This window comes from Coturnix japonica, unplaced genomic scaffold, assembly GCF_054131305.1.
Source record: "Coturnix japonica strain WE unplaced genomic scaffold, WE-NBRP24 Scf044, whole genome shotgun sequence".
In the NCBI taxonomy this organism is placed as follows: Eukaryota; Metazoa; Chordata; class Aves; order Galliformes; family Phasianidae; genus Coturnix; species Coturnix japonica.
In genome coordinates, this window is record NW_028188947.1 from 1,967,954 (window position 1) to 1,990,709 (window position 22,756).

Sequence of the window (22,756 nt, forward strand, 5' to 3'; positions counted from 1 at the left end):
AGCTGGCCCTAACTGTGCCAGGCCCCCCTCTGGCACAGGCCCTGCCTCAAGCCCCGCCCCCTGTGGGCAGCAGTGCTAGTGCCTGTTGGTTTTGCTCTCTTCCCTCTTCTTTCCCTGTTCTCTTCACAAATGCTTTCAGATCCCCCAGGATGACATGCACTGACACTGCTGCCTTCTTCCTGCACAAACTTTCTGGGCAGCTCAGCTTTTTCTACAGAGCAGCGTGCCTTTGGAAGTGCTTGGAGGATGTAAACTAACAGCAAGAGAACACTGAGCTCTTCTGGGTCTTCCTAGGCATGGCAAAGAGACAGGAGAGTGTGCTCAGCCTCGAGTGGTTGCTTGTATGCAGAAATCACAGTTGTCAACATCTGTGCTGTTTTGCTGTAGGCAGTAGTGTGTGACAAGAAGCCTACAATTACCAATTTAGTGAACGTAATTAATTGTAACAGTTCCCCTTTCTTCTTCCCTTGACACTTGGGTTATGGAGTTCTCCTATGCTATGTGCTGGTGTAATACCTCTGAGCCACAGCACTGTTGCGTTTACCAAAGCTCATGGCAACAGGCTTTGGCCAACCTCAGAGCTACGTAGATGATGATAAGATATCCAATGATAGGAGGGAAAATGAACAAGCTCCAAGGTAAGTGTTGTTTTTTCCTTCTAGTCAGCATGCCTTCGCTAAATCTTCCATGCTATGACTTTTATCGTGACAGTGATGATCCCTTAACTTCACACCTTTAGCACTGCACTTTCTATGGCTGTACGATTGTATCAGACCTCAGGGAAGTCACGTGGAAGAGACAAGCCTTTGAAATTAAGCTTGATTCGCTTTGCCCCTCATACACCTGATCACTGCATCCCTTACTTGGCAAATGGTCTTTCTGCGGGGTGTAGATGAGGAAAGGGGAGGAGGAAAATAAAGCAGCTGCTTTGTTTTAGAGCTCTTGTTTCGTTGGGGTCTGGCCATATTTTCTGAAACTAAAAGACGATGTGTGAAAGAAGGACAGGAAAAGGCACAAGGAGGTTTTGGGTTTGGTGCTGACTCCAGCTCGCTGCTTGCTGCTGGGAAAGGCACACTTAGCTCCAAGGAAGGATGCATGCGGGGAAATCCAGTGGCCAGGGGCAAGGGGTACCCAGCAATAGAGGGCAACAAGAGCTGGGGTGATTTGCTATTAAACTGCAGCCAGTGAAGTCCTGTCCCATTGGATCTGACATATGTCTCCCCATTCCTTTCCAGTTTGTGCAGAGATGGCATGAGACAGAGGGCATTGCTTTCTGCCAGACTGCAGGAGCAGAAGCATTTCAGGTGCCTAAATGGTTTGGTTTCCTCATTGTGGTGGAATGGGGTACGCATAGAAGGAAGACTTCCATTCTTGGGGTGGATATGCACATGGGAGGCTGCACAGGGAAGGCTCCATCCTGGCCAGTTCAGCCAGCAGCTGTATCCAGCTGGCAGAAGCCCCAGCCCATGAGGCCGGCACTGGCCCTGGGCCATAAAGCCACAGTAAGGGAAGCCAACATCAACTCTGGAGCCTAAAGCCACAGTCAGAGAGGCGAGCACCAGCCTCGGGGCATACAGATGTGAACCCCTATTCATTCCCACTATCTCCCCTGGGACTCCATTGAGCGCTATGAGGCCACATTAGTCTTCACTGGTTTTTAATGAAAATTACAAAACCATGACATCTGCACAAGAGTCACCTTCACTTCCCTGTTGTCTTTTAGTCTTGCTTTTCCCTTTCACTGCTGCTTTTCCCATTCACTGCCGCTTTTCCCTTTCACTGCCGCTTTTCCCTTTCACTGCTGCTTTTCCCTTTTAGTCTTGCTTTTCCCTTTCACTGCTGCTTTTCTCTTTTAGTGTTGCTTTATCCTTTCTCCTGAGAGTGTTTTTTACAGCTAGTTAGCTGAGAAGGGTCGTAAACACGGTGCAGCTAAGCAAGCAGCCATAACACCTGCAAGGAGAGCAAGAACAACAGGATGCCCTGGGATGGTGAGAAACTAGCCATGGTTCTGGGAACTCAGCAAGGGAGTAGCTTTCAGTTGATAACAACAAGCTGTTAAGATACTCGGGGATAGTATGTTATTGGGAACCAATGATGAGCTCCACTTTTGCAATATGTATGAGCTAATTATCCGTATTATAAAGGTACATGCAGGCAAGGAATAAATGAGATTCGCTGATCATATGTCAATGACAGGTGTGGTCGTCTGCTTTTCTCCCGCCGTTCTGCAACAAACACCTATATACAAATTTAAGAACACAACGGAGTAACTGTTACTGTTTATTAACAACCAGTTTTAATAATACGATAAAAGTATGTCCTGAGAAAGGGGAACAAACACGCTTCTTCAAGGTTTTTTAGCTGTTCTGGATCTTAGCCGTCGCTTGATGATCAGATGATCACTTTCCTTCTTTTGTTCCTCAGATTCCTGAAGAAAACATTTCAAAAGTTACTCATGTTTTCACACAAGACTGACAAGCTCTTCTTGACACACGCAAACATATTTCTTCCCCTAAATGGATTTCAGAATGGCATTTGCTTATTATATTTTATTCAGAAAACTATGGGATACCGAGATCATTTTAATGCAGCTTAATCACAAGGAACAAATATGGAGAATGTACAAAATCCTGTTTATCTTAAAAAAGCACACACGTCTGAGGAAAGCCTGAAGGCAGCTTTCATTTTGAAATACTTGTTTTCAAAAGAGTATTATAATACTTGTTTTGTGAAACATGAAGCGTTCAGAAAACATTTTTAGCCTCAATCCCTGTAGCTATGACTTGCCCAGAATTTCAGTTCTCGGTTCAGTTCCATGTTCTCAGAACTACAGTGAGAGAAGGAATTGTCTCATCTTCTTCATCCTCTAACAAAAAAAATAACATTTTGGTTTCTGCCCCTATCATTCGTCAAATCATCAAAAAATTCAGAGGGATATTACAGTATGGGCAAAAGATCACTTTGCGGAAAAGAAAAAGGACTCTAATATAATTAAAAGATGCAGTTCCAACAGAGCAAGAATGTTCTTAGCACAATAGCTGCCGACAGAGTCATGAAACTGGCACATCAGATCCTTTGCAAGTTGGCTTAGACAGGAGATCATAGTTTAAGCATACCTAAAAAGCTGTCTAAGTTGTGCTCTAGAAAAGCGTGTAATAGAATAATCCCACACCGACACACTGAAATTATCTATGATTCCAAATTAGAAGACATCTCCGTGATTGCTACATCACCTACTTAGTAAACTGTAAGCCAGCCAAACACAGAGATCTTTGAGGACAAAATAAAACAGAACAGCGGGAAGACCAACAAGAATGACTTGGTAGAATAAAGAAATACCTCAGTACTTTCAACGTCCCCCTGCAAATAGATGAAACCTCCAGTCTGTTTGGACTCCTTAGTAGTTTATTTTAAGCCAAGACTACAGTATAATCGCTTACCGAAGAAGCAGGTATATCTAGAGGGCCAGAAACGACAGTTGAATACAGCTTCCTTTTGGATCGTTTTGGCTTGGTCTCTCCTTCTTCGAGACTTTCAGGTTCGTTTGATTTAGGAGAACTTACTGCTGACATCAGCTTCTTGGCTAGAAGAAATTTGTTTTGATACATAAACCAATCAACTTACTGGTTTTGTGAGTCTTTAAATCAATGAATGCAAAAAAAGCTTCGTAACAAACTTGGTTTATAAATGACACGTAAAATTTAAGTGAAAATACTCAGAAATTGTATTTGTTCATCGAGGTTCTTTATTGCTTCTATAGCTGAAACTGTTTATAGGTTCAGGTACGGCAGCTTAAAGCACGCATTAAAATGGAGTATGAAAGACAATCATGGCTCAGAAGTCGCTGGAAGTCAGAAACTTCAGCAGGAGTTAAACAACAGGCCTAACTTTCGTGCTGACAGAAGCACAAGACAGAACCAACTTTCTCTGTATACTTGTAGGTTTTCACAAATGTAATAATGAATCTCTGAAGAGACGAATAAATGCATTTACTTCATAAATCAAAGGACAACTTAACATGGCAGACAAGTCTAAGAACACATACATTAATAGCCTACAGCAGAAACAAGCCATTCTACAATGTCTAGAAAACATGGAATAAAACTTATTCTACACCAACCTTTAGAGTGTATAATAGAAGGAGAGCTTTGAATAAAATCTCCAACTTTTTGCAGTGTTTCATCCTTCTTTTTAGTCAGTCTTGAAGCATGTACTCGCTTTCTCAGGAAGTAGTCTTTTCCGGATTTCTGTTCAACAGAGATGTGAACATGTGAAACAACAGATGGGAAAAATCTACTACTCATACTCTGACCATGCCAAGGATACTGCTATCACATGTGAACATCTGTTTTTAATAACTGCCATGCATATTTTTTTTTTTATTATTTTGTTTTCTGTTGGGTCTAGGTCATACCTCATCCATGTCATCACTTCTTTTCTTTTTTGCCTTAGGCATTTTCACTCCTAAAGGTATCATGCTGCCGTGCTGCTTTATCTCCGTCTTATCAGGTTGCAGAAGTGTCAGTGGGATTTCCAGCTCCGGTTTTGGGAACCGACTAGTTTTGCCATTTTCTGCGGACACTCCAGAAGAGTCGAGGACAGTTTCCAAATGCTCCTGATAGCACAGAAGAATTTTAAGTGCAAGTGTTAAGGTAGCCATGAGATTAAAAAGCTATAAAGCATCTGGAAAAGGATATGTAAGCATTCGATTTTCCTGCTCTAAGAACACTTGTAACAGAAGGAGTCTATTTCAGTTTCAGCAGAGTTTTACCCCTCTTTCCTAGAACTTGTTACATTTAAAATTATTTCCAATCTATGATCACAAAAAAAGTTCTCCATGTTAAACTGAGCCTGATACTTTACAAGTCATTTTTTCTCAAGGGCACAGACAACTACACTTTTTTTTAATAGAGAATGGTGGTAGAACTGACACGATTTTCTTCATCTCAACTCTGCTGCGTCAGAACTGGGCAGGAACAGGAGCATTTGATTCAAGTGTTCGATTAACTTCCAGCTTAATCTTAGGGAATTTGCCCTTCCTCTTCTACACTAGAGATGTTATTTACATAAGTAAGGTCCAGCTGGCAAGGTGCAAGCCCAGTACAAGTCATTAAAGAACTCCATTGCTATCTTTTCCCTGGAGAGAATACAGACATTCAAGCAATGACACCGTACTTAAGCTGAAGGCTATCATGTACCTGCTCATGGTCAAATGGCAGCAAATGCACAGCTAAGTGACAGAGAAATGTCAGTATGCATTTCCCCAGCAGCACTTACTGTCCACAATCCACCCAATCCTGTTTTTCTCAACAGGAACAACAAAGTCAGAACTGAGATCACCTGGACTCCTCCTTCTCTATGGCAGGAATTCAGCTAGCATATCAAAAATGAGTTCAGATGCTGGTTGAACACATGGAAGACAGGCTGCTGGGGACATCAGAAAATGGTAGATGGCTGCTTCTACTGCTGCTAGTAACTAGCAAACTCCAGTGTCCCAAACACAGACTAGCAGCTTTTACTACTTACACTGTTCCGACCCCCTGAGGGGAGTCTTCTTCCTCTCAAAAAGTTACCAAAGATTGTAGAAAGACAAAAAGTAGTCAGAGCCACTTTATCAGGCTCTGCTAAGAATCTGAATGGAGTATCACCACCCACTGTATTTCCAAGAATTAAGTTGGTTAATAAATACTTTGTTTTTAAAATATATGTAACTGCTATTTTATGAAAGTTAGCAATTAAAAACTTATATAGGAATGATTAACATCATCTGCTAACAAAACAATATCCAGAAATCCTGCAGAGGAAGAAAATAAGTTCAATTTGCTGTGCCCGTTTCAGTGGCTCCATGAATTTTTTCCAAGTAACTTATCTAATCATGAGCCACTTCATAAGCATTAACATGAGGAGAGTTTTCAACAGCACCTGAAAAAAATTCATCACACAATTGTTTCAACAGCTTTTATTCCTATCAAAGGCTATAAAAACAGGTGATCTGATCACCTTGAAAGGGATAAATAAATTAAAACTTGGGAATTGTTTAGAGAACATGAGATCTTTTCCTACTCATTCCTTATCAAAAGCAATACAATCACAACATTTTCAGATCTGAAGTTTCATACTAACCTCAGATTCATTTAATGAAGTGAGGCTCCTAGTACATCGACGTGACAAATAATTGTCTTCAGCTTTGCATCTTAATGGAATACTTTCTCCAGTTTTAGTTTTGCTTTGTTGTTTCCTAGGCTGTAAATATTTAAAAGGAGTAAAGATTAGGCTATGCATTAGACCTCCAAAATATCTCGAGGTTTCTAAAGTTACAGTGTAAAACCTCAAGCTCAGACGCCACATGAACACGTAAGCTGAAACACAGCACAAGTGTGGGAAGGTAGTAACATCTATTCATTGTGTGATCTTCAGATACACCCTACTGGGTCTCACTAACAGTCTCAGGCAGTATTCTGCCTCCAAAAGAGAGAAAGCGAGACATTATTTAGGGACAAAATCTGTAACACTGGTCGTTTTGTCATCCATTCCCCCCATACTCTGCGCACTCACAGCTGCTATGTTAGAACACCAAAGGCTAAACCTCTGCCTAATCTTCAGCATCCACATACGAATACATGGAAAACTGCATGGAAAAGTTCCATAATGTACACAGAGAGATGGTGTTCTAGTAAATAAAATATTTTTGAGAAGATGAGAGCTCATGTTTGAGTGGAAGACAAAAAGAACCAACAAGTACTCATCACTGAATATGTAGTTAAAGGACTATATGCTAAGAAAAATGATTCCAGCTCCAGTATCTCCTAGGAAAACAGAAGAACAAAAAGGGGTTAACAAGATGTTAAGTACTTACTTTCTATAAATATAATCATACCTCATATAATCATACTTCATAGGGGAAGTTTTGCTATGAGAACATCTTTCTTCTCAGAGAAAGTGAATCCAAACATTCTCAAAACAGCACAACTCATTTAGCCTTCTGTTTAGCTTCTGAAATTCTATGCTACGGCTTAGATTGGCTATCCTGATTAAAAGCTGGATGTTGAAATAAGAAATGCAACTTCCAGAGATCATCCCCCCTCTGCTTTTTGATGCTTCCCTTAATCTCTCTCCACGTCCCCTTCTGTCTTTTCATGCCATTGTAGATACTACCTCAGAGAAAGCAAAGAAAGTAAGAAACCTGAGACAGAACTACTGTCTGAGTATTGAGCCTAGCTTGGGATCCGGAAATGCTGGGAATTATCAGAAAAAGCTACAGATGTCCAGTATGATTGTAGGATCATAAGCATCAAACTGACATCTGCTTATCTGAACTACTGAAAAAATTGAAATTTTAGTAATTAACAGAAATTCTGTTTCTGAAGAACAAAAATAAAAGCTGGTGCTTTTTTTGGTTAGTTGCACATGATGTCAATACGACAGTGTTCAAGAACAGAAGCACACCCAGAATACAAAGAGCAGGTACAGGAGTTTTACAGAATTTATGGGTAGCTAATCAGGTAGGAGGAAAGGAGAGCTGACCTTGCTTGAATCCTTTAAGGCAGATTGTCTCAGTTCTGCTATTTCTGTCTCTTTTTGTATGACATTAGAAGCCAAAGTTTTGAGCTGTTCTTCCAAAGCTTCTACTAACTGATCTCTCTCCTCACGCCACTTTTGAAGATTATGGTCCTTTTCCTCCAGCTCCTATATTTCATGATGAAAGAAAAGCATACACAGTAGAAACAAGCAGAATCTTTAAGACAGCCTAGAATTAATAAGGTTTTCATATAGCATAAATAAGGACTCAAGCTGATAAAAAGAGTTTATGGTAAGACATTTCAATTAACATATCGTGATGTCACTCAACAAGATCAGGTTACATGCATGTATTACATATGTATTTACTATGCAGATTATTGTATTTAAAGCAATCTGCCAGTGCTCTGTAGTGACTAATTATTTGAATATCTTTCATGGTCTACCGCTAATTTCAGTTGGCCACTTTCATTTTGCTCCAATTTTTTTTTTTTTTGACCTTTTTCCTGTTGCTTGGAAAACCTGCATCATTCATGTAATAAAAATTAAGAGCAAGAATAATACCTGTTTAAGTTGTTGGATAGTATAGTCTTTATAATCCAGCTCATCCTTAAACTGGTTATTAATCCTTTCAAGTTCATCCATCCTGTTCCTGAGGGATTCCTCCACAGAACGCATCGTGGACACCTGTAATGTAAGCACAGCTCACGGTTCATTAAAAGACTTCTGTAATCCAACCTGGCCAAATACTTCTTTGTTAAATAAAGAGGAATTCACAAACAAGTGCTGAGTAGGAAAACGACAGCAAGTGCAAGGTTACCAAGGAAGACATGAATTCATTTTTAAGCTTCAATTTTCCACCCCAAGCACACCCAATAAACTTGCAGACTAAGATCCTGCAAAATGGGTTTTAAAATATCTACTTGTTTAATAATTAAATTTTAACTATTAACATCACTGAAGCTGAAATTGAAGAAAAAAATATACATGCTTATATTAAAGAGCCTCTGGAAATTAGTCTATTTCTCTTCAAGTAAATAGCATTCTTCTTCCCAGTTATCAGCGTTTTTTCACAAGACTTAGGTTTTAGGCTTTGGAGTTACCACGGATACCAATGGCAAGTCACCAGTAACGTAGAGATAATAACAAGTCCCCTCCAGAGGCAGATTAGCTATTCTCTTCACAAACCTTATTCCAGACTACCAACCAACTTTACTTTCCTCTGTTCATTATCTATGCGAAACCATGTTTTAACTTCTGGTCCCCTCTAGAGCTTCAATGGCAACTTTACCTAAGATTTGCTGCTAGCCACACTAGTGTGAAATTTCCAGCTTCATAGTTAAAGTTTGAGAAGTTTTAACAGCAGAAAGCCAAGCATAATCTTACAGAAAAAAATATCTCAGTTGACTACAAACCTCGCTTTGTACTTGCTGAATTTGTTTCTCGGCATCAGAATGTTTGTCTTTTAGATCTGCATACTCTTCTTCTTTCCTCTGCAAATCTTTTTTCAAATTCAGTACAAGGGCAGAACTCTCAGAAAGAATATTTTCTAGCCTTATGTTAAAAATAAAGAGACAAAGAACATTACTGTTACACATCTCATGGAAACAGCAATTACAGCTTAATCCATGCCCTGCCTGTTGGTTTCTATTTGTAAATAGACTCTTAAATCTATCTAGACCAGTGACAAGATTTAAACAATTACTTTTGAATTTCAGCTTGCTTCTCATAATCAGATGCTGAAGCAATAAATTATTCAGATGCTATTCTGAGGGATGTACAACAAAACCACCAGCAATCCCCATATTATTCTTTATTTCCTTGCACACTCCTGTTTTCCCTTGGAACTCAAGTAGCATACCAAAGCATCCTAAAGTAGTAGTTTGGCCATTGTTAAGCATGCAGATGCATTAAGTCGAAGGGATGTTCCCATTAACTATTTTTAACTCTATTTCCTTCTCAAAGGGCTCTAACTTAACTCAGTGGTTACTTACGATTCTATACGTTGCACTTTCTCCATTTCACTCTTTTCCTTTTCCCAAAGAGAGTGTTTCATCTGCTCCAAGCTGTTTTTAAGCTGCAGAACTTCTTGAATCAGATTTGCTTCTTTGCTACTTAACTCTTCAACCTTTTTGTCTGCATTAGCAGACTTCTCCTGCAGAGTTGCTGTAACTGTCTCCAGATTAACAATAATAGATTCTTTTTCTTTAAGTAATTCATTGAGTTTTGACACATTGTCTTCCATTATCTTGGAAGCCTCCAGGTGATATTCAAGCTCTCTTATTTTTACCTCACAGTTGGCAACTTCCTCCTGAAACTGTGCAATCATTCTCTGAGCTTCTGCAGTCTTTTCTTCAAACTCCTGAGTTTTCTTCTCTATTTGCTCATGTAACTGATTCACAAGATCTTCTTCCTGACTAGTGTGAGTTGTAATCTCACATAGCTTCATTACAAGTTGACGATTATGATTTTCAGCATTATTCAGTCCCGCCTTTAGGTTTTCATTGTCTTGAAGCAGTGCTTTGATGTGCTGACTTTTTTGTGAGGAAACATCAACAATACTTCTGCATACTTCCCAAATCCTTTCAAGACTATAGTTAAAGGAGAGGTCCTGCACAAGATCTGAGATGGAAGAAGTCTGTGACTGAATGCATGCAGAACTAATTTGAGATGTCCCTGGCTCATCTTTTTCAGAGTCTGAGGAATCCTTTACACTGACAAAGTCAGTACCGATGGCGTGAAACTCTAAGTGACATTTGTATAATTCATCTAATTTGGTCCGCATTTCTTTTACTTGTGACACTTTATCAATTATATATTCTTTGGCAACTTCTATGTTGTTAGTTAGTTGGGCATTTTTGTCTTCTAGTGTCATATTTATAGATTTCTGTTCATCCAGTTCAGAAGCAATTTCCCGATAGTCAGCTTGACCCTGCAGAATTTGTTCACGGAGGACATCAGCTGTTTCTTCAGAAAAAGAAAGCTCAATACGCAGGCTTGTTACCTGCTTACTGAAATCTTCTTTTTTATTTTTTTCTCTTCTGCATTGTTCTTCAAGCACAGTTAAATGATGTTCCAAGATTTCAGTTCTTTCCCTCAGTGCTAGTACTTCCTTTCGGTACGCGGAGCACTTTTGTTTCATGTGTTCAATTGTCCTTTGCTCTACAGTGTTCTTTTTCTTTCTCTCATTTACAACTACTGTAAAACAAACAAACAAACAAACAAAGAAAAAAGGGAAAAGGAATGTAGCTCAGATTGATTAAAATCATTATTACATAGCAGTTCACAACACCAAGTAGCAACTTCTAAGTGAAAAACTGTCACAAATATGCAAGCCATGCCCTCACATCACATAGTATTTGATACTAGTGAAGGAATTCAAGTCCTCTGAACACGTATTCAGGTGCCTCAGATTTCTATACAGAATTAACAGCAAAAGGTTTTCAGTCTGTAAGATCACTTTTACCATGGCACTACTCAAACCTTCCACTCCACACCAGTAGAAAATCTTATTAGATTTAAGAAACATGGGAACGAGATAGATAATTCACAGCTATATTCTTTCTATCTTCCGTGCTTCAGCAATCCCTATAAGGCAGCCAGGAATCACTCCATCTACATCTAAATGGTAGATAAACAGTTCTCTAAGAAATTTCATTCCAACTCACAGTCCTCTTACTTTCAAAAGAAAGATAAAATCCTGGACAAGTTGATCACTTAACTGTTGATATCTGTCTCTCTTATTCAGTTGATCTCTAAACAAAATATGAGGATTCCTACTTCTGTTCACACTTACTCTTTTGCATATAAAGTTCACTCATAAAGTTGTACAAATTTGCAGATTCAAGTTTCCATAAATATTCCATTAGCTTGGGGCTGTTTTTTTCTTTAACTGGTGAGCAATTAGCTAAAATCACATGCATTTTCTTTCTATCAAAAGCGACTTCTGCTGTATTTCATCATTGCTTTAGAATCCAGTTATGTCCATTCCATAATATGCATACTTTAAGTATTAAAAAAAATAAATATAAGTCAAGACTTACTAGGGATTGGGTCACCACAACAATATATTCCATGGTGATTCTTGTACAGTCCTTTTATTACTACAACTACAGAAATGCAGAATTTTATAGCACCCACGTGCAGCCTGCATTACATACAGATTCACATGTACTGCATGGGAACAGCCTCTTAACTCATCTAAGCAGTTTTATATACAGCCCTCAACTGATTTAAAAGTCATACTGAAGAAACAGCAGTGGCATATTCCACCCCAAACCAGGTTTTGGGTTTGATTGCTGCTCCCAGCAACACTAGTGAGGGGAATATGATTTATAAGTAATCTAAACACTTTATGCTGAAAACAACAAGCAAGCACTAAAGCAAGATAAATAAGACTAGGGAGAAGATGTGTAATGTTCAGTCTAGAAGCTCCTTACACAGGAAGTAGGGAAAAAGCATTATTACAGAGCATAGGGAACAAGACCTAAAAGCTCAGAGAATGGTGTAAATACCCTGAACTTGAAGCTGAGATAACCTAGCATCTCCTAAAACACTTTTGCTTGTGCTACTTATATAACTAATTCTACAAAAGAACCAGCACAACATACCTGTGCTCATTGTTCTACTGTGTATATTTAACATAGCTAAAGAATATATATTAAGCGGTTTTTTAAATTGGATGCTATTAATACTCACAAATAGAAGAAAATTTTAACATGATTGAATACTCAGTACTTCTTAACAGAAAACTTCATGCTGACATTGTGACTATCAGCTACCCATTTTAATTCCCATGTGGAGCATTGCTGTCATTAATTTTTAAATGAGAGCTTTGGTCATATGATTATAACAAACCCACTACTATTTGGAGTATGGAGGAGTCCACATCCCTCAGTCTCTGGTAAGATGCTTATATGTGATGCCATTCAGTGGTCACATTAGGATTCAATATTTATGCCAAATAAAGGCAGCAGGGACAAATCATCCAAGAACAGCATCTCATCCAAAGAAGGCCTTGACTTTCTCCCTTGCACATATTTTGCAAGAGGAATACAAGAAAGGAAGGGAATACAGCTAAGTTTTAGATTTTCCCTTCTACATTGTATATGCCTTCCGTAATTCTAGGAACACTGATGCTCAGCTGTGCCCAGAAGTGAAGTTAAATGCATCAGAGCTTATCCAAACCATTTTGCTCAAATATTGCCCATGAGCGAGCAATTAGCAGGTCATCAACAATTTTGATAGTTGCTTCAGGAAAAACAAAACAAACAAACAAAAAAAAACACTTGAGCAGCTGATGCTACTCAGAAAATCAGCAACAGCAGTTGAAACAATCCTACAGAAACTGCTTTAAAACTATTACCAAATCTGCAAGTGCATCAACAGATGAGGAAAAAGCAGCAAAAAGGAAAAAAATAGTGCAAAAAACTTTTATTCTTAAGCATTCAAAAATGAACAGCATAGGACCTTCTGAAAAAGGGATATTTACATAACAGTTACTTCTATTTACAGTTTAACACAGTGGCTTTTCTCCTTATACCATAAGGTACGCGCTTCACAGCCTTTTGCTTCCGATTCGGAATAGGAAGCAATTTATTGTTTTGGAAGACACCCTGTTCAACGATGGAAGAAACTGTACCTTTCTTTGGAGGTGGCTCTTCCACAGTAGGCTTATCTTCATCAGTACTGCGCTTTCTTCCCACTTCCAACTCAGTTTTCTCTTGTTTCAGTGCTTCAACTGAAAGCACTGAAAATTGGCTGCTTTCAGTTCCTTTATTAGTGTTCTCTTCTGCCGGTTCTGCTTTAATGGTAGTTAAATGGTAGGTAGTCTTTTCCTGTATTGATATAAGATCAGTTACATTGAAGCTTAACAAAAGGAGCACTTAAGTCTCAGTAATCTTCTGTAGGCAAATATTTACACAAAACCATACAGCTAAAATATTTACCCGGTGACTCTATAGACATCAGTTACAAATCTCAATAGCAGACAGAACAAGTACACCTTCAGATAATGACAAGTGCAATACTCGGTAGAGTATACAAGGGAAAGCAAGAGCCTAGCAGGTTACAAAGTAAAAGACTTGCACACAATCAAGAGTTTACCAGTTTATCAAAGAATTTCCTGTTTCCAAGAAGTCAACAAAATTACAAACATGGTCAAAGAGCAAATGGTCAGCTCTCATACAAGTTCATCACATCACACTTCTGCTAAGCTGCTAAAATCACTTTCATCGTGACAGATATAATCCAACCTTAAAGCTTAGTCAGCTCTGTCACGCATATTTTAGATTGTGTCCTTGACCACAAGTGAAGCTTCCTTACTTACAAGATGACGATTGTTAAGCCATGCTGGCACTGCCAAGGACTGATTATTCATCTTTAGTAACTTATGAAAAGAAAAGCCTCAGAAGTGTTCAGGCCACACAATCTCACAGATAGAGTTGGAGCCTTGTTCTTGGAAGAAGTAATAGGTGAGGGCATGACTATTCATCACAGTCAGCTTTAATACCATGGAAATACTAAGTTGCAGTGATGCAGACAGTCAAAGACTAAGGAGGGTCAAGTTGCTAAGCTTACAAGGTTAGAGATCTGAGTGACAGAATTAACTATAAATGTTTTCAGAGCTACTTCAGGCTACCAAACATCAAAAAATGCACAAAAACCACCAGAAGTTGTATGCACACATACTTAATCAAGCTAGTCTTCACATATTCAGTAGCTCGCGGTACATTAGTCAGGATAAAGTTTTATGGACTGCATAGAACGTGGAGATATCCTGACCATTCATACTCGTACTTCCAACTCTACTCAGCATACTTTTACTGTTGCTCTTCCTCTGATGTAGGAGTGTGAGGCAGGAGTTAGTGGAACACACTGATATTTTTGTTGTTTGTGTTAACAACAACTACCTTCAGATAAATTTGAATTGTTTACAATTTCAAGCGAGTACCAGCTACATACAGAAAATCAGTTTTCCAAAAATGTGTTGATTACAAGCATAGAATTAGTGTTTTCCTTTTTTTGTATAAGGCTATGGAGATGTGTAAAACTCACATAATCTTTTACTTTTTCTTCTGAATGAGATTTTAAGTCTTGTAGCTCTGTAATAATGTCATCTTTCTGCACCACGATGTCCATTAGCTCTCGAATCCTTTCATTTTGTGCATTCATTTTCTTAGAAAAAAAAATAAAAAAAAATCAGTCATCAGTTTCTAATGTAGTGTTAAGTAGCTGAATTACACAATGCATTAAAGGCAAATTCAGTTAAGCTAAGCTCGGTAAGAAATCTATTAATGGAGCCTACTGGAATAGCATTTTAAGCTACCACAAGTTGGTATTAAAACAATTTTACACAACATCTTCTTGATAAAGTTACCTCAGTTGCTTCTTTAAGTTGCTCATCAGACTCATCCAATTTAATCACCTGCATTTCAAAGTCTGTAACACACAGAAAAGGTTGTATTACATAAGTAGCCAATAGATAGTTTATTAAGTAATCAGTTTTTCCAGATATTCTAATGTTTAGGTAGCTTTTGAACAGATTAATTAATTTGCATGTGGTCTTCACTTATTGGGAGTGATTCAAAAGTTTTCTATATTTCTTGGAACGAAAACATTGCATCAACAAGACATAAAGAAGAGTAGAGATTACAATATAAAAGTAAAAATCAAGATATAGATATATAAGATATATTTAACCCCATACTTATGAAAGCGTAAAGCTGCTAGTTGCAGTTTAAAGGAGAGGGGGGAAAAAAGAAAAGAAATAACCAAAAACCGTGGAATTGCTGAACCTGAATATACACAAGGAACAAACTATCACTTATCTACAGGCTATGGTTCCAAAGGTAGAACATCTCCTCTAATTCCTACTCAAACTGGTTATTTCTCTTTTAGATTAATGAACTATTTCTGTCTTCTACCTTTCACATCGCATAACTCACCTCTGTTCTTCTGCATCAGCTCTTCTTCAGTTTTAAGTAGTTTGGTGTTTTTCTCTGTTAGCTCTTCTTTGGTCTCCATCAGTTCAAAGTTAGTTTTCTCCAGCTGCTTTTCAAACCAGCCAGTATCTTCCTTTGGGTCCTCCAGGGATACAATGGAACTATGTGCTGCCTCAGCTTGCTCTTTAATATCCATGACATCATAATGCACAGAATCAAGAATGCCCTCAGGATCAACACAGGTGTCAGGCACTATGCTATGTTCTCCACCCTGAAACGTAATTTATAACCAGTTAAAACTGGTGAATAGCTGACTACATAATAGCTGTTATTTCTACAGATAGTCTGGATAGCCACTATGAAGACAGCCATACAAGAAGTTTTTAATTTCAGCTTCAAAACCCACCTCACAAATTCACATACAACACGACAGTGATTCGTATGGGGGGAAGATAAGTGGCATTCTAGTAACAGCTAATATATTTTATAGTATTTGATGACCACACTCCCTTTTTTTTTTTTTTTTTTTTTTTTTAAATATTACCCCAGATTGATCTCCTTCAAATTTAACGTACAAGTTCGGACTCCCCTTTTCTTTGTATACAGCGTAAATTTTCATTTTGTGTTGCAGAAACAAGGAAAACGCCCAAATTCCCAAAGCTTTCTGAAACTGTTCTTAAGGCTCAGCAACTATTCCTGCTAGATGAAGAATAGATGTATCTTGCTCATCATACAGCAACACAGCATGCACTTCTTTGTAAACAGCCTTGTGTTTCTATAAGATGTGCCCATAACATTTAAATAGTAAAAAGGAAAATATTTAAGAAAAAAAAAAGGAAAATATTTAAGAAAAAAAAAAAGAAAAATACCAGGGTGTCATGGTTTAATAATTTTGTAATTTTGCTATCAGTATTCCACATCATATCATCATATAAAGCATGAATAATTTTACTGCTCCCGAACACTTGCAGTATATCGATGATATTGTCGTGTGGGGCCATACAGCAGCAGAGATTTTCAAGAAAAGAAAACAGATAATCCTAATTCTTTTGCAAGCTGGTTTTGCCATTAAGCGCAGCAAGGTGAAGGGGTCTGCCCAGGAAATCCAGTTCTTAAGTGTAAAATGGCAAGATGGGCATCGACACATCCCAGCAGATGTGATTGAAAAAATCACTGCTATGTCTCCTCCCACCAACAAGACAGAGACCCAATCTTTTCTGGGAGTAGTGGGCTTTTGGAGAATGCATGTCCCAAACTACAGCCACATAGTGAGCCCCCTCTATCAGGTAACACGGAAGAAGAATAATTTCTCATGGGGTCCTGAGCAGCAGCAGGCTTTTGAGCAGAGAAAACAAGAGATAGCCCGTGCCGTGGCCTTGGGGTCAGTACGGACGGGACAGGATGTAAAGAACATCCTCTACACTGCTGCTGGAGAGAAAGGTCCCACTTGGAGTTTGTGGCAAAGAGCTTTAGGAGAAACCCAAGGCCAACCCCCGGGACTTTGGAGTCGAGCATATAAAGGGTCTGAGGACTGCTACACTCCAACTGAGAAGGTGATCTTAGCCATGTACGAGGGGGTTTGGGCTGCTTCTGAAGTAGTTGGGACAGAGGTTCAGCTCCTTCTAGCACCTCGCTTGCCTGTGGCCCCCCTGTCACGGACACAGGTAGATTTTTGTTTAAACCATGACAACTACCCAGAATGCAGCATAAGGGAATTTTTGCCTAGAACTCCGGAGGACTATTTGTAACTCAGAAAGGTCAGAGATAGAAAGTTCACACTGATTTCTGGGTCACCAGCCTCACAGCATTTTTGGTTTTTAAATGATACATAAAGTTCTCAATAGCACTGCTCTAGTCGGTAGTTCTTTCCCTTTCCGTGCAGCTTGCTCTGTGCATGGCTTGTGAACCGCTATTCAGGTCAGACAGCTGCAGCCCCAAAGACCTGCCATAAATGTACAAATTCTACCAGGATAATGGCTTGGTAGTGGAGAAACAGGATGCGCAGTCATATGGCTCTCACACATACCTTGTACAACCAGCTTGGCTCTGGACTGGGCATCACCAATGTCACAGGTGTACACGTCACTGTCACTTTTCTCCAGATTTTTTATGCACAGCTGCAGGTTTCGTCCTTTCTGTGCCCTCTTGTATTTCCTGCCAGGCCTGAGCTCAGCAATGCCTTTCCTCCATATGACGAAGGATGCGGCTTTCTCGCTCTGACATGTAAAAAGTGCACTTCCACTTTCTTCAATTTTCACATCTGAAAGTTCCTTGATAAAGTAATTAGGTTTTTCTGGAAGGAAAAAAAAAAGGATGAGGGTGTAGGACAAAGGGATTTGTTACCCCAACAAGTCCCAAGCATACAGAGGTGTCCTGAATCTCCTTTGCCCTCATTTCAGAATATCACATAGAGATGCAAAGAGTCTAAGAAGACCACAGAGTCCACCCATTTACATAGGTTTGATAATTCCAGTAGATATCTGGAAAGTTCAATACCATTATACATGCGCTGGTAGGATCTCATCTGATCAACTGCATATAGTTTTGATTACACATATTCAATATAGACTAATTCAGATTGCCATCTTTTCTTGGCTCACTAACAACCAAGATCATAGAACCATAGAATGATCACAGAATCATATAGTGGCCTGAGAAGAAAAGGACCTCAAAGAGCATCTAGTTTCAAACCCCCTGTCAAGGGGCCACCAACCACTAGACCAGGCTGCCCAGATCCACATCACACTGGAGAATCATTCGGTTTCCAGATTATTTTAAGGAAAAGATTTTAATCCATCATATTTTCTGAAAACTAAGAATTGATCCTGCTCAAGGAAAGAGAAGAGAAAAACATCACCCACAGGCTGCAGATATTTACCTCGACTTCTCTACATGCCATCCCCAGTGTGCTTTTCAACTCACCTTGCACAGTGACCCTGGCTTTTGTTATGGAGTCCTCTGTCTCACAGGGGTACTCCCCACTGTCCTTGGCAGTAGAGTCATGGATGATCAGAATGGCCCACTTCCCTCCTGCTGCAAGTCGTACTTCTGGCTTTTTCTGATTGCTTTGCCATCCTTGTACCACCTGATGTTCAAATCCGGTTTCGACAGCTCACAGCTCAGGCTGATGTCCTGTCCTGCTGCTGCTGTCTTATCCTCCAGCTGTTTTGAAACCTCAGTAGGTTTTCCTGGAAGAAAACATTGCTTTTTGAGTAACATACAGTTAGGGTAGGATGCCTCTCTCAAAATACATGCATCTACATGCTGGAGATAAGTTAGAGAGGCACTTGCAACAGACGCCATCCTACAGCCAGCAGTAATCTGCAAAGTACAGACAATAGAATTCCAGGCAGCATTTATTCTCTCTTAAATCTACCCAATTGAGGATGATGAACCATGTCTGAAAACTGCCTCTTTCTTCTCTCCACTCATCACACTGGGAGCCTCGGATGATGCTCTCAGATGCACATGTTCTAGATAGGAATTTGTTGTACAGCTAGATGATGTGAAGGCCATCCCTTCAGCTTATACTTAGAGGATATTTGCTCCCACAGTTCCCTCAACAGAGCATTCCTGATTTACTGTTAATGGAACAAGCTGTAGTGAGATGCCCATTTCCAACACTACCCCAGTGCTTTGGGTAGTTCTCACATTTGTGTAAAATGTTTCCTCCTTTTACTTATTTTTAAGAGAAATTCTCAGTGCTTCGAGGTTCAAGTAGAAGGTTGCTATTCACTTTAACCATATTATGAGTTAGCTCTCATGACAATCTTATCAGAAGACAGTTGAAGGAATCAGACCCCAGAATCTCTCCCATCTCATTACCTTTCACAGACAGAGAGGCTTTGGAGGTTAGACCACGGGCAGTAAAAACGACTTCCCCAGCGTCAGTAGGAGTCACACTTTTGATAAGGAGAGTATATTTCCGACTCACGTTAGAAGCTTTAAATTGCCCACCACTTTCCACTCTGCTTCCATTCAGTGTCCACTTGAACTCATGAATGCTTTCATGGGACAGAATGCATTCAAAAGTACAATCTTCTCCCTCCTGGATTTCAGTGTTTTTCAGCCGTTTGGTAATGCCACTATTCAGCTCTGGAAGGTAAGAGATAGGTTAGTATGAGGTTTATATGGAGAAAAGGCATTCGTGACTGACATGAGTAGCAGTACTGGTGTTTTAACTCAGGATTTGCAGAACATGGCTGCATTCCTTACTGATGTATTCTCTAAGACATTCTCCACTCAGAATTACCAGAAAGCTATAAAAAAAAAAAAGAGACGTGAATCTCTTGTCTTTGCTCTGGAAGAACTACAATTAGAGCAGCTCAGTCCATGGAGCAGAATGAAGATTCAATGAGCTACAGAGGGAACAACCTAACAGAGAGGACAACTCTAGGATGCTGCGTGAGAAAAAGGGTTTTGCCTATGACAAGAAATTAAATGTTTCTATTAGCTAATTTGTTACCATCCTACCCCTACTGGTGTTCAAACCATTTCTCCATTTTAGGGATGTTTAGAAAGGAAATATTTCCAGGACATTCTTGATGTGTTTGGTGATTTTCATGGTAAAATGAGATACATTTACATCAAAAGCAATGGGAATTTTCCAGACATCACTGTGCTAAATTGCAGTAATACACTTCTATTGTAGAAACTATTAAGGCTCGTGGGGGAATAGGTGTAAGACACTGAATGTGCTTTCAGCACTCCTTTACTTTCCACAGTACTTACCCTGAATGCCGACCTTTGATTTGGCAACATCACGGACAATATCACAGGTATAGAAACCTGCATCTGACTTCTCGAAGTCATGGATAAGGGGACATAGGGTCTTCCCAGACTGTACCAGCTCATACTTGTTGCCAGAAGTGAGCACAACACCGTCCTTCTTCCACACTGGTTTGACCTTCTCTTTAGAGACTTCGCATTCCAATTTAATCACACCCCGCTCCTCACCAAAAACATCATCCAAGGACTTCATGAAGACAGCAGGCTTCTCTGCAATTAAAAGGGCAAAACAGAACAATGTGATACAGAAGTTGAGACATTTCCAGTTGCTTTCAGATTTTTAAAGAGGGATAAATAAATCTTTACCAGCACTGACGACACCAATATAGAACCTAAAGCGGTTTCATGTCTGTTGACTGAATGCACTTTATGGAATTCTGAACTAATCAGTAGGAGAATACAGGGAACAGGAGGGACAGCCTGCATTGCCTTGGGTGGGACTGATATCATATGAAGTAATTGGGATGCAGCTCTTCTAAAGCTGGAGAGCCGGCATTGCCCTCACGTACAGCAGAGCTCATACAGCAGGCCTCAGGATTAAGAGGATGAGCTGCTGAACAATTTTGATTTTCCTGTTTTATTGACTCCTTTTATCTATCTTCTATTTCACACATCAGATGTTTATAATGGGGAAAAAACACCCACCAAATGCAAAAGAAAGGAGAAAAATGAAATCCTTCAAACTCTGGAGTGCATAGAGTAAAAGAGCTTAATTGCTGGGGAGATCAGATTAGAATCATAGTATCCTTAGAATTGGAAGAGACCCTTAAAGGCCATCTAGCCCAGCTCCCCTGCAATAAACAGGGACATTCACAGCTAGATCAGGTTACTCACAGCCTGGTCATTAGTCATCCCAGAGGCAAAACACACACTGAATGAGCTCTCCCTGCAGTCATAAATACTTGGAGACAACAGCATTGACACTGCATGGCACTGAAGCAGTAAAAGAAATTGCTCTTGTAACTCTTCTTGTGTTAAGGAAAATGATGATAAAAAGCAATGGAATGCTATGGCAGGACACCAAAACCATCCTCCTTCCTTGATATCTGCTGCAATGGAACCTTCCACTGGAAGAAAGCCCCTGATGTCTTGTCACCCCAGAGAGGTGAGCTTTAGAAGCAGGACTGCTGCACAATAGAATGAACTGGGGCTCCTTAGCATCTCTTATATCCAGGAGGGGTGTGATCAGACCCACCTATCACCTTCAGGCACGTGCTTTCTGACACCTTGTCTGACTTCACTGTCACTGTGCCAGCATCCTCAGGCTTAACCTGCTTCATTGTCAGTTTGCAGCAATTGCCAACGTTCTTGATGTCCTTGTAATTGTTGGTGTAAATGAGGTTGCCATTCAGGAACCATTCCATGTCCTCGTCATCATGGGACAGCTCGCAGGAGAAGACAGCAGAGCTCTCTTCTTCAATTTCTACATCCTGCAAGTGCTTCGTTACTTCTACATTGCGGGCTGTGGGGAAACAAGGTGAACTGTTACCACTGTTACTATAAATCATACTGGGATGTGGTAGAATGGTTGGACTAGACGATCTTTGTGTAGTATTCTCAGTGAAGATTATACATTTATAAAGTTAGCAGGAGAGAACGGCAGAAATCAACCTCAAGAAAAGAAATCTGAGGTGAAATAGGACATGTAAGAGACCACCCCCCCTGCTCTTACCTTCAGCTGTCAGCGTGGTTTCAGTCTCTGCAATTCCTGCCTTGCACTTGTACACACCAGCATCATCGGGCTTCAGCTTCAGAATCTTGAGCTCTGCTGAATGCTTATCCCTCTTGATCTTGTACTTCTCAGAGGGCACGATGGGTGTGTGGCCCTTGAACCATTTCACAACCTTTGGAGAAGGCCTGAAGTCACAGGACAGGATGACAGAATGACGTTCCAAAGCTGTCTTGTCCTCCAGCTTCCTGGTGATTTGTATATGGTAATCTGCAAAGCAGGGATGGAAGAGAAGAAAGGATGAGGACAATTGGAAGAAGAGGAAAGTCTCTTGCGTCTGCTCCATTTCAATTAATCTCATGTTCACAATGGTTTTTTGAACTATTATTGAATATTGAACTATTTGAACTAAAGATAAAAAAAACGATTGTCTATAGGGAATGCCATTGACTACATTTCTATAAAGTAATACTGTATATTATCTACCAAATGCAAGGTCCAGCTCTTGTTCTGTGCTTATTAAATTGCTCCAAATTGTTGAGGCTTTTATTCAAATAAGAGAGAGTTAAAAATATAACAAGTACTTTAGGATGTGAATGGATAATCTTACGCTGGGGACAACAGCGGACAAAAAGCCTGGAAGTTTCTTTCAGATGAAATCAATGAGAAATGGCATCAAACTTATGTCCTACCAAACTTCAACTTGTCTAGTTCTGAAATACAATTAATTTCACCTGATTTGACCTCTTTGGTATAGCCAAGGACAAAACCTCAGCTCTGTAGATCTGAATAGTAAGCACATCACAGCTATTCAAACAGATCTTTTACTGAGATGCAG

The 22,756-nt window shown here is 39.6% G+C and overlaps 3 protein-coding genes across 3 annotated transcripts; all 3 read right to left on the reverse strand.

Annotated features, from left to right (window-relative positions):
• Nucleotides 1-2,224: 2,224 nt before the first annotated feature.
• LOC146752583 (kinesin-like protein KIF20B) lies at nt 2,225-8,199 on the reverse strand. The gene is made up of 7 exons (XM_085531719.1): nt 8,083-8,199; nt 7,525-7,686; nt 6,124-6,243; nt 4,415-4,615; nt 4,121-4,247; nt 3,441-3,583; nt 2,225-2,428 (listed from the first exon to the last, which is right to left on the reverse strand). Exons 1-7 carry the CDS (start codon nt 8,194-8,196, stop codon nt 2,348-2,350), a joined length of 948 nt encoding a protein of 315 aa, XP_085387845.1. The 5' UTR covers nt 8,197-8,199; the 3' UTR covers nt 2,225-2,347.
• Nucleotides 8,200-8,900: 701 nt separating this feature from the next.
• On the reverse strand, nt 8,901-17,750 carry LOC146752584 (kinesin-like protein KIF20B). Its single transcript, XM_085531774.1, has 7 exons — nt 17,488-17,750; nt 15,465-15,732; nt 14,897-14,958; nt 14,575-14,694; nt 13,160-13,355; nt 9,513-10,716; nt 8,901-9,072 (listed from the first exon to the last, which is right to left on the reverse strand). Exons 1-7 carry the CDS (start codon nt 17,518-17,520, stop codon nt 8,901-8,903), a joined length of 2,055 nt encoding a protein of 684 aa, XP_085387900.1. The 5' UTR covers nt 17,521-17,750.
• A 633-nt stretch (nt 17,751-18,383) lies between these two features.
• Nucleotides 18,384-22,172, reverse strand: LOC146752585 (obscurin-like). Its single transcript, XM_085531720.1, has 5 exons — nt 21,922-22,172; nt 21,445-21,711; nt 20,193-20,459; nt 19,287-19,556; nt 18,384-18,649 (listed from the first exon to the last, which is right to left on the reverse strand). The coding sequence occupies exons 2-5, from the start codon at nt 21,611-21,613 to the stop codon at nt 18,471-18,473; spliced, it is 885 nt and encodes a 294-aa protein (XP_085387846.1). The 5' UTR covers nt 21,614-21,711; nt 21,922-22,172; the 3' UTR covers nt 18,384-18,470.
• Between the last annotated feature and the right edge of the window lie 584 nt (nt 22,173-22,756).

Coding starts and splice junctions, on each gene's coding strand:
- LOC146752585 (XM_085531720.1), bottom strand. CDS start 21,613: ATGGAATGGTTCCTGAATGGCAACCTCATTTACACCAACAATTACAAG. Junction 20,460..21,444: donor CACGTGCCTGAAGGTGATAG/GTGGGTCTGATC, acceptor TTTTAATTGCAG/AGAAGCCTGCTGTCTTCATG. Junction 18,650..19,286: donor AGCCTCTCTGTCTGTGAAAG/GTAATGAGATGG, acceptor GTTTTCTTCCAG/GAAAACCTACTGAGGTTTCA.
- LOC146752584 (XM_085531774.1), bottom strand. CDS start 17,520: ATGCCCAGTCCAGAGCCAAGCTGGTTGTACAAG. Junction 15,733..17,487: donor AGCCAAGCTGGTTGTACAAG/GTATGTGTGAGA, acceptor ATTACGTTTCAG/GGTGGAGAACATAGCATAGT. Junction 9,073..9,512: donor AAAGTGCAACGTATAGAATC/GTAAGTAACCAC, acceptor TTTTAACATAAG/GCTAGAAAATATTCTTTCTG.
- LOC146752583 (XM_085531719.1), bottom strand. CDS start 8,196: ATGCGTTCTGTGGAGGAATCCCTCAGGAACAGGATGGATGAACTTGAA. Junction 4,248..4,414: donor GAAGTGATGACATGGATGAG/GTATGACCTAGA, acceptor TCTGTTGAACAG/AAATCCGGAAAAGACTACTT. Junction 3,584..4,120: donor TTCTATTATACACTCTAAAG/GTTGGTGTAGAA, acceptor AATTTCTTCTAG/CCAAGAAGCTGATGTCAGCA.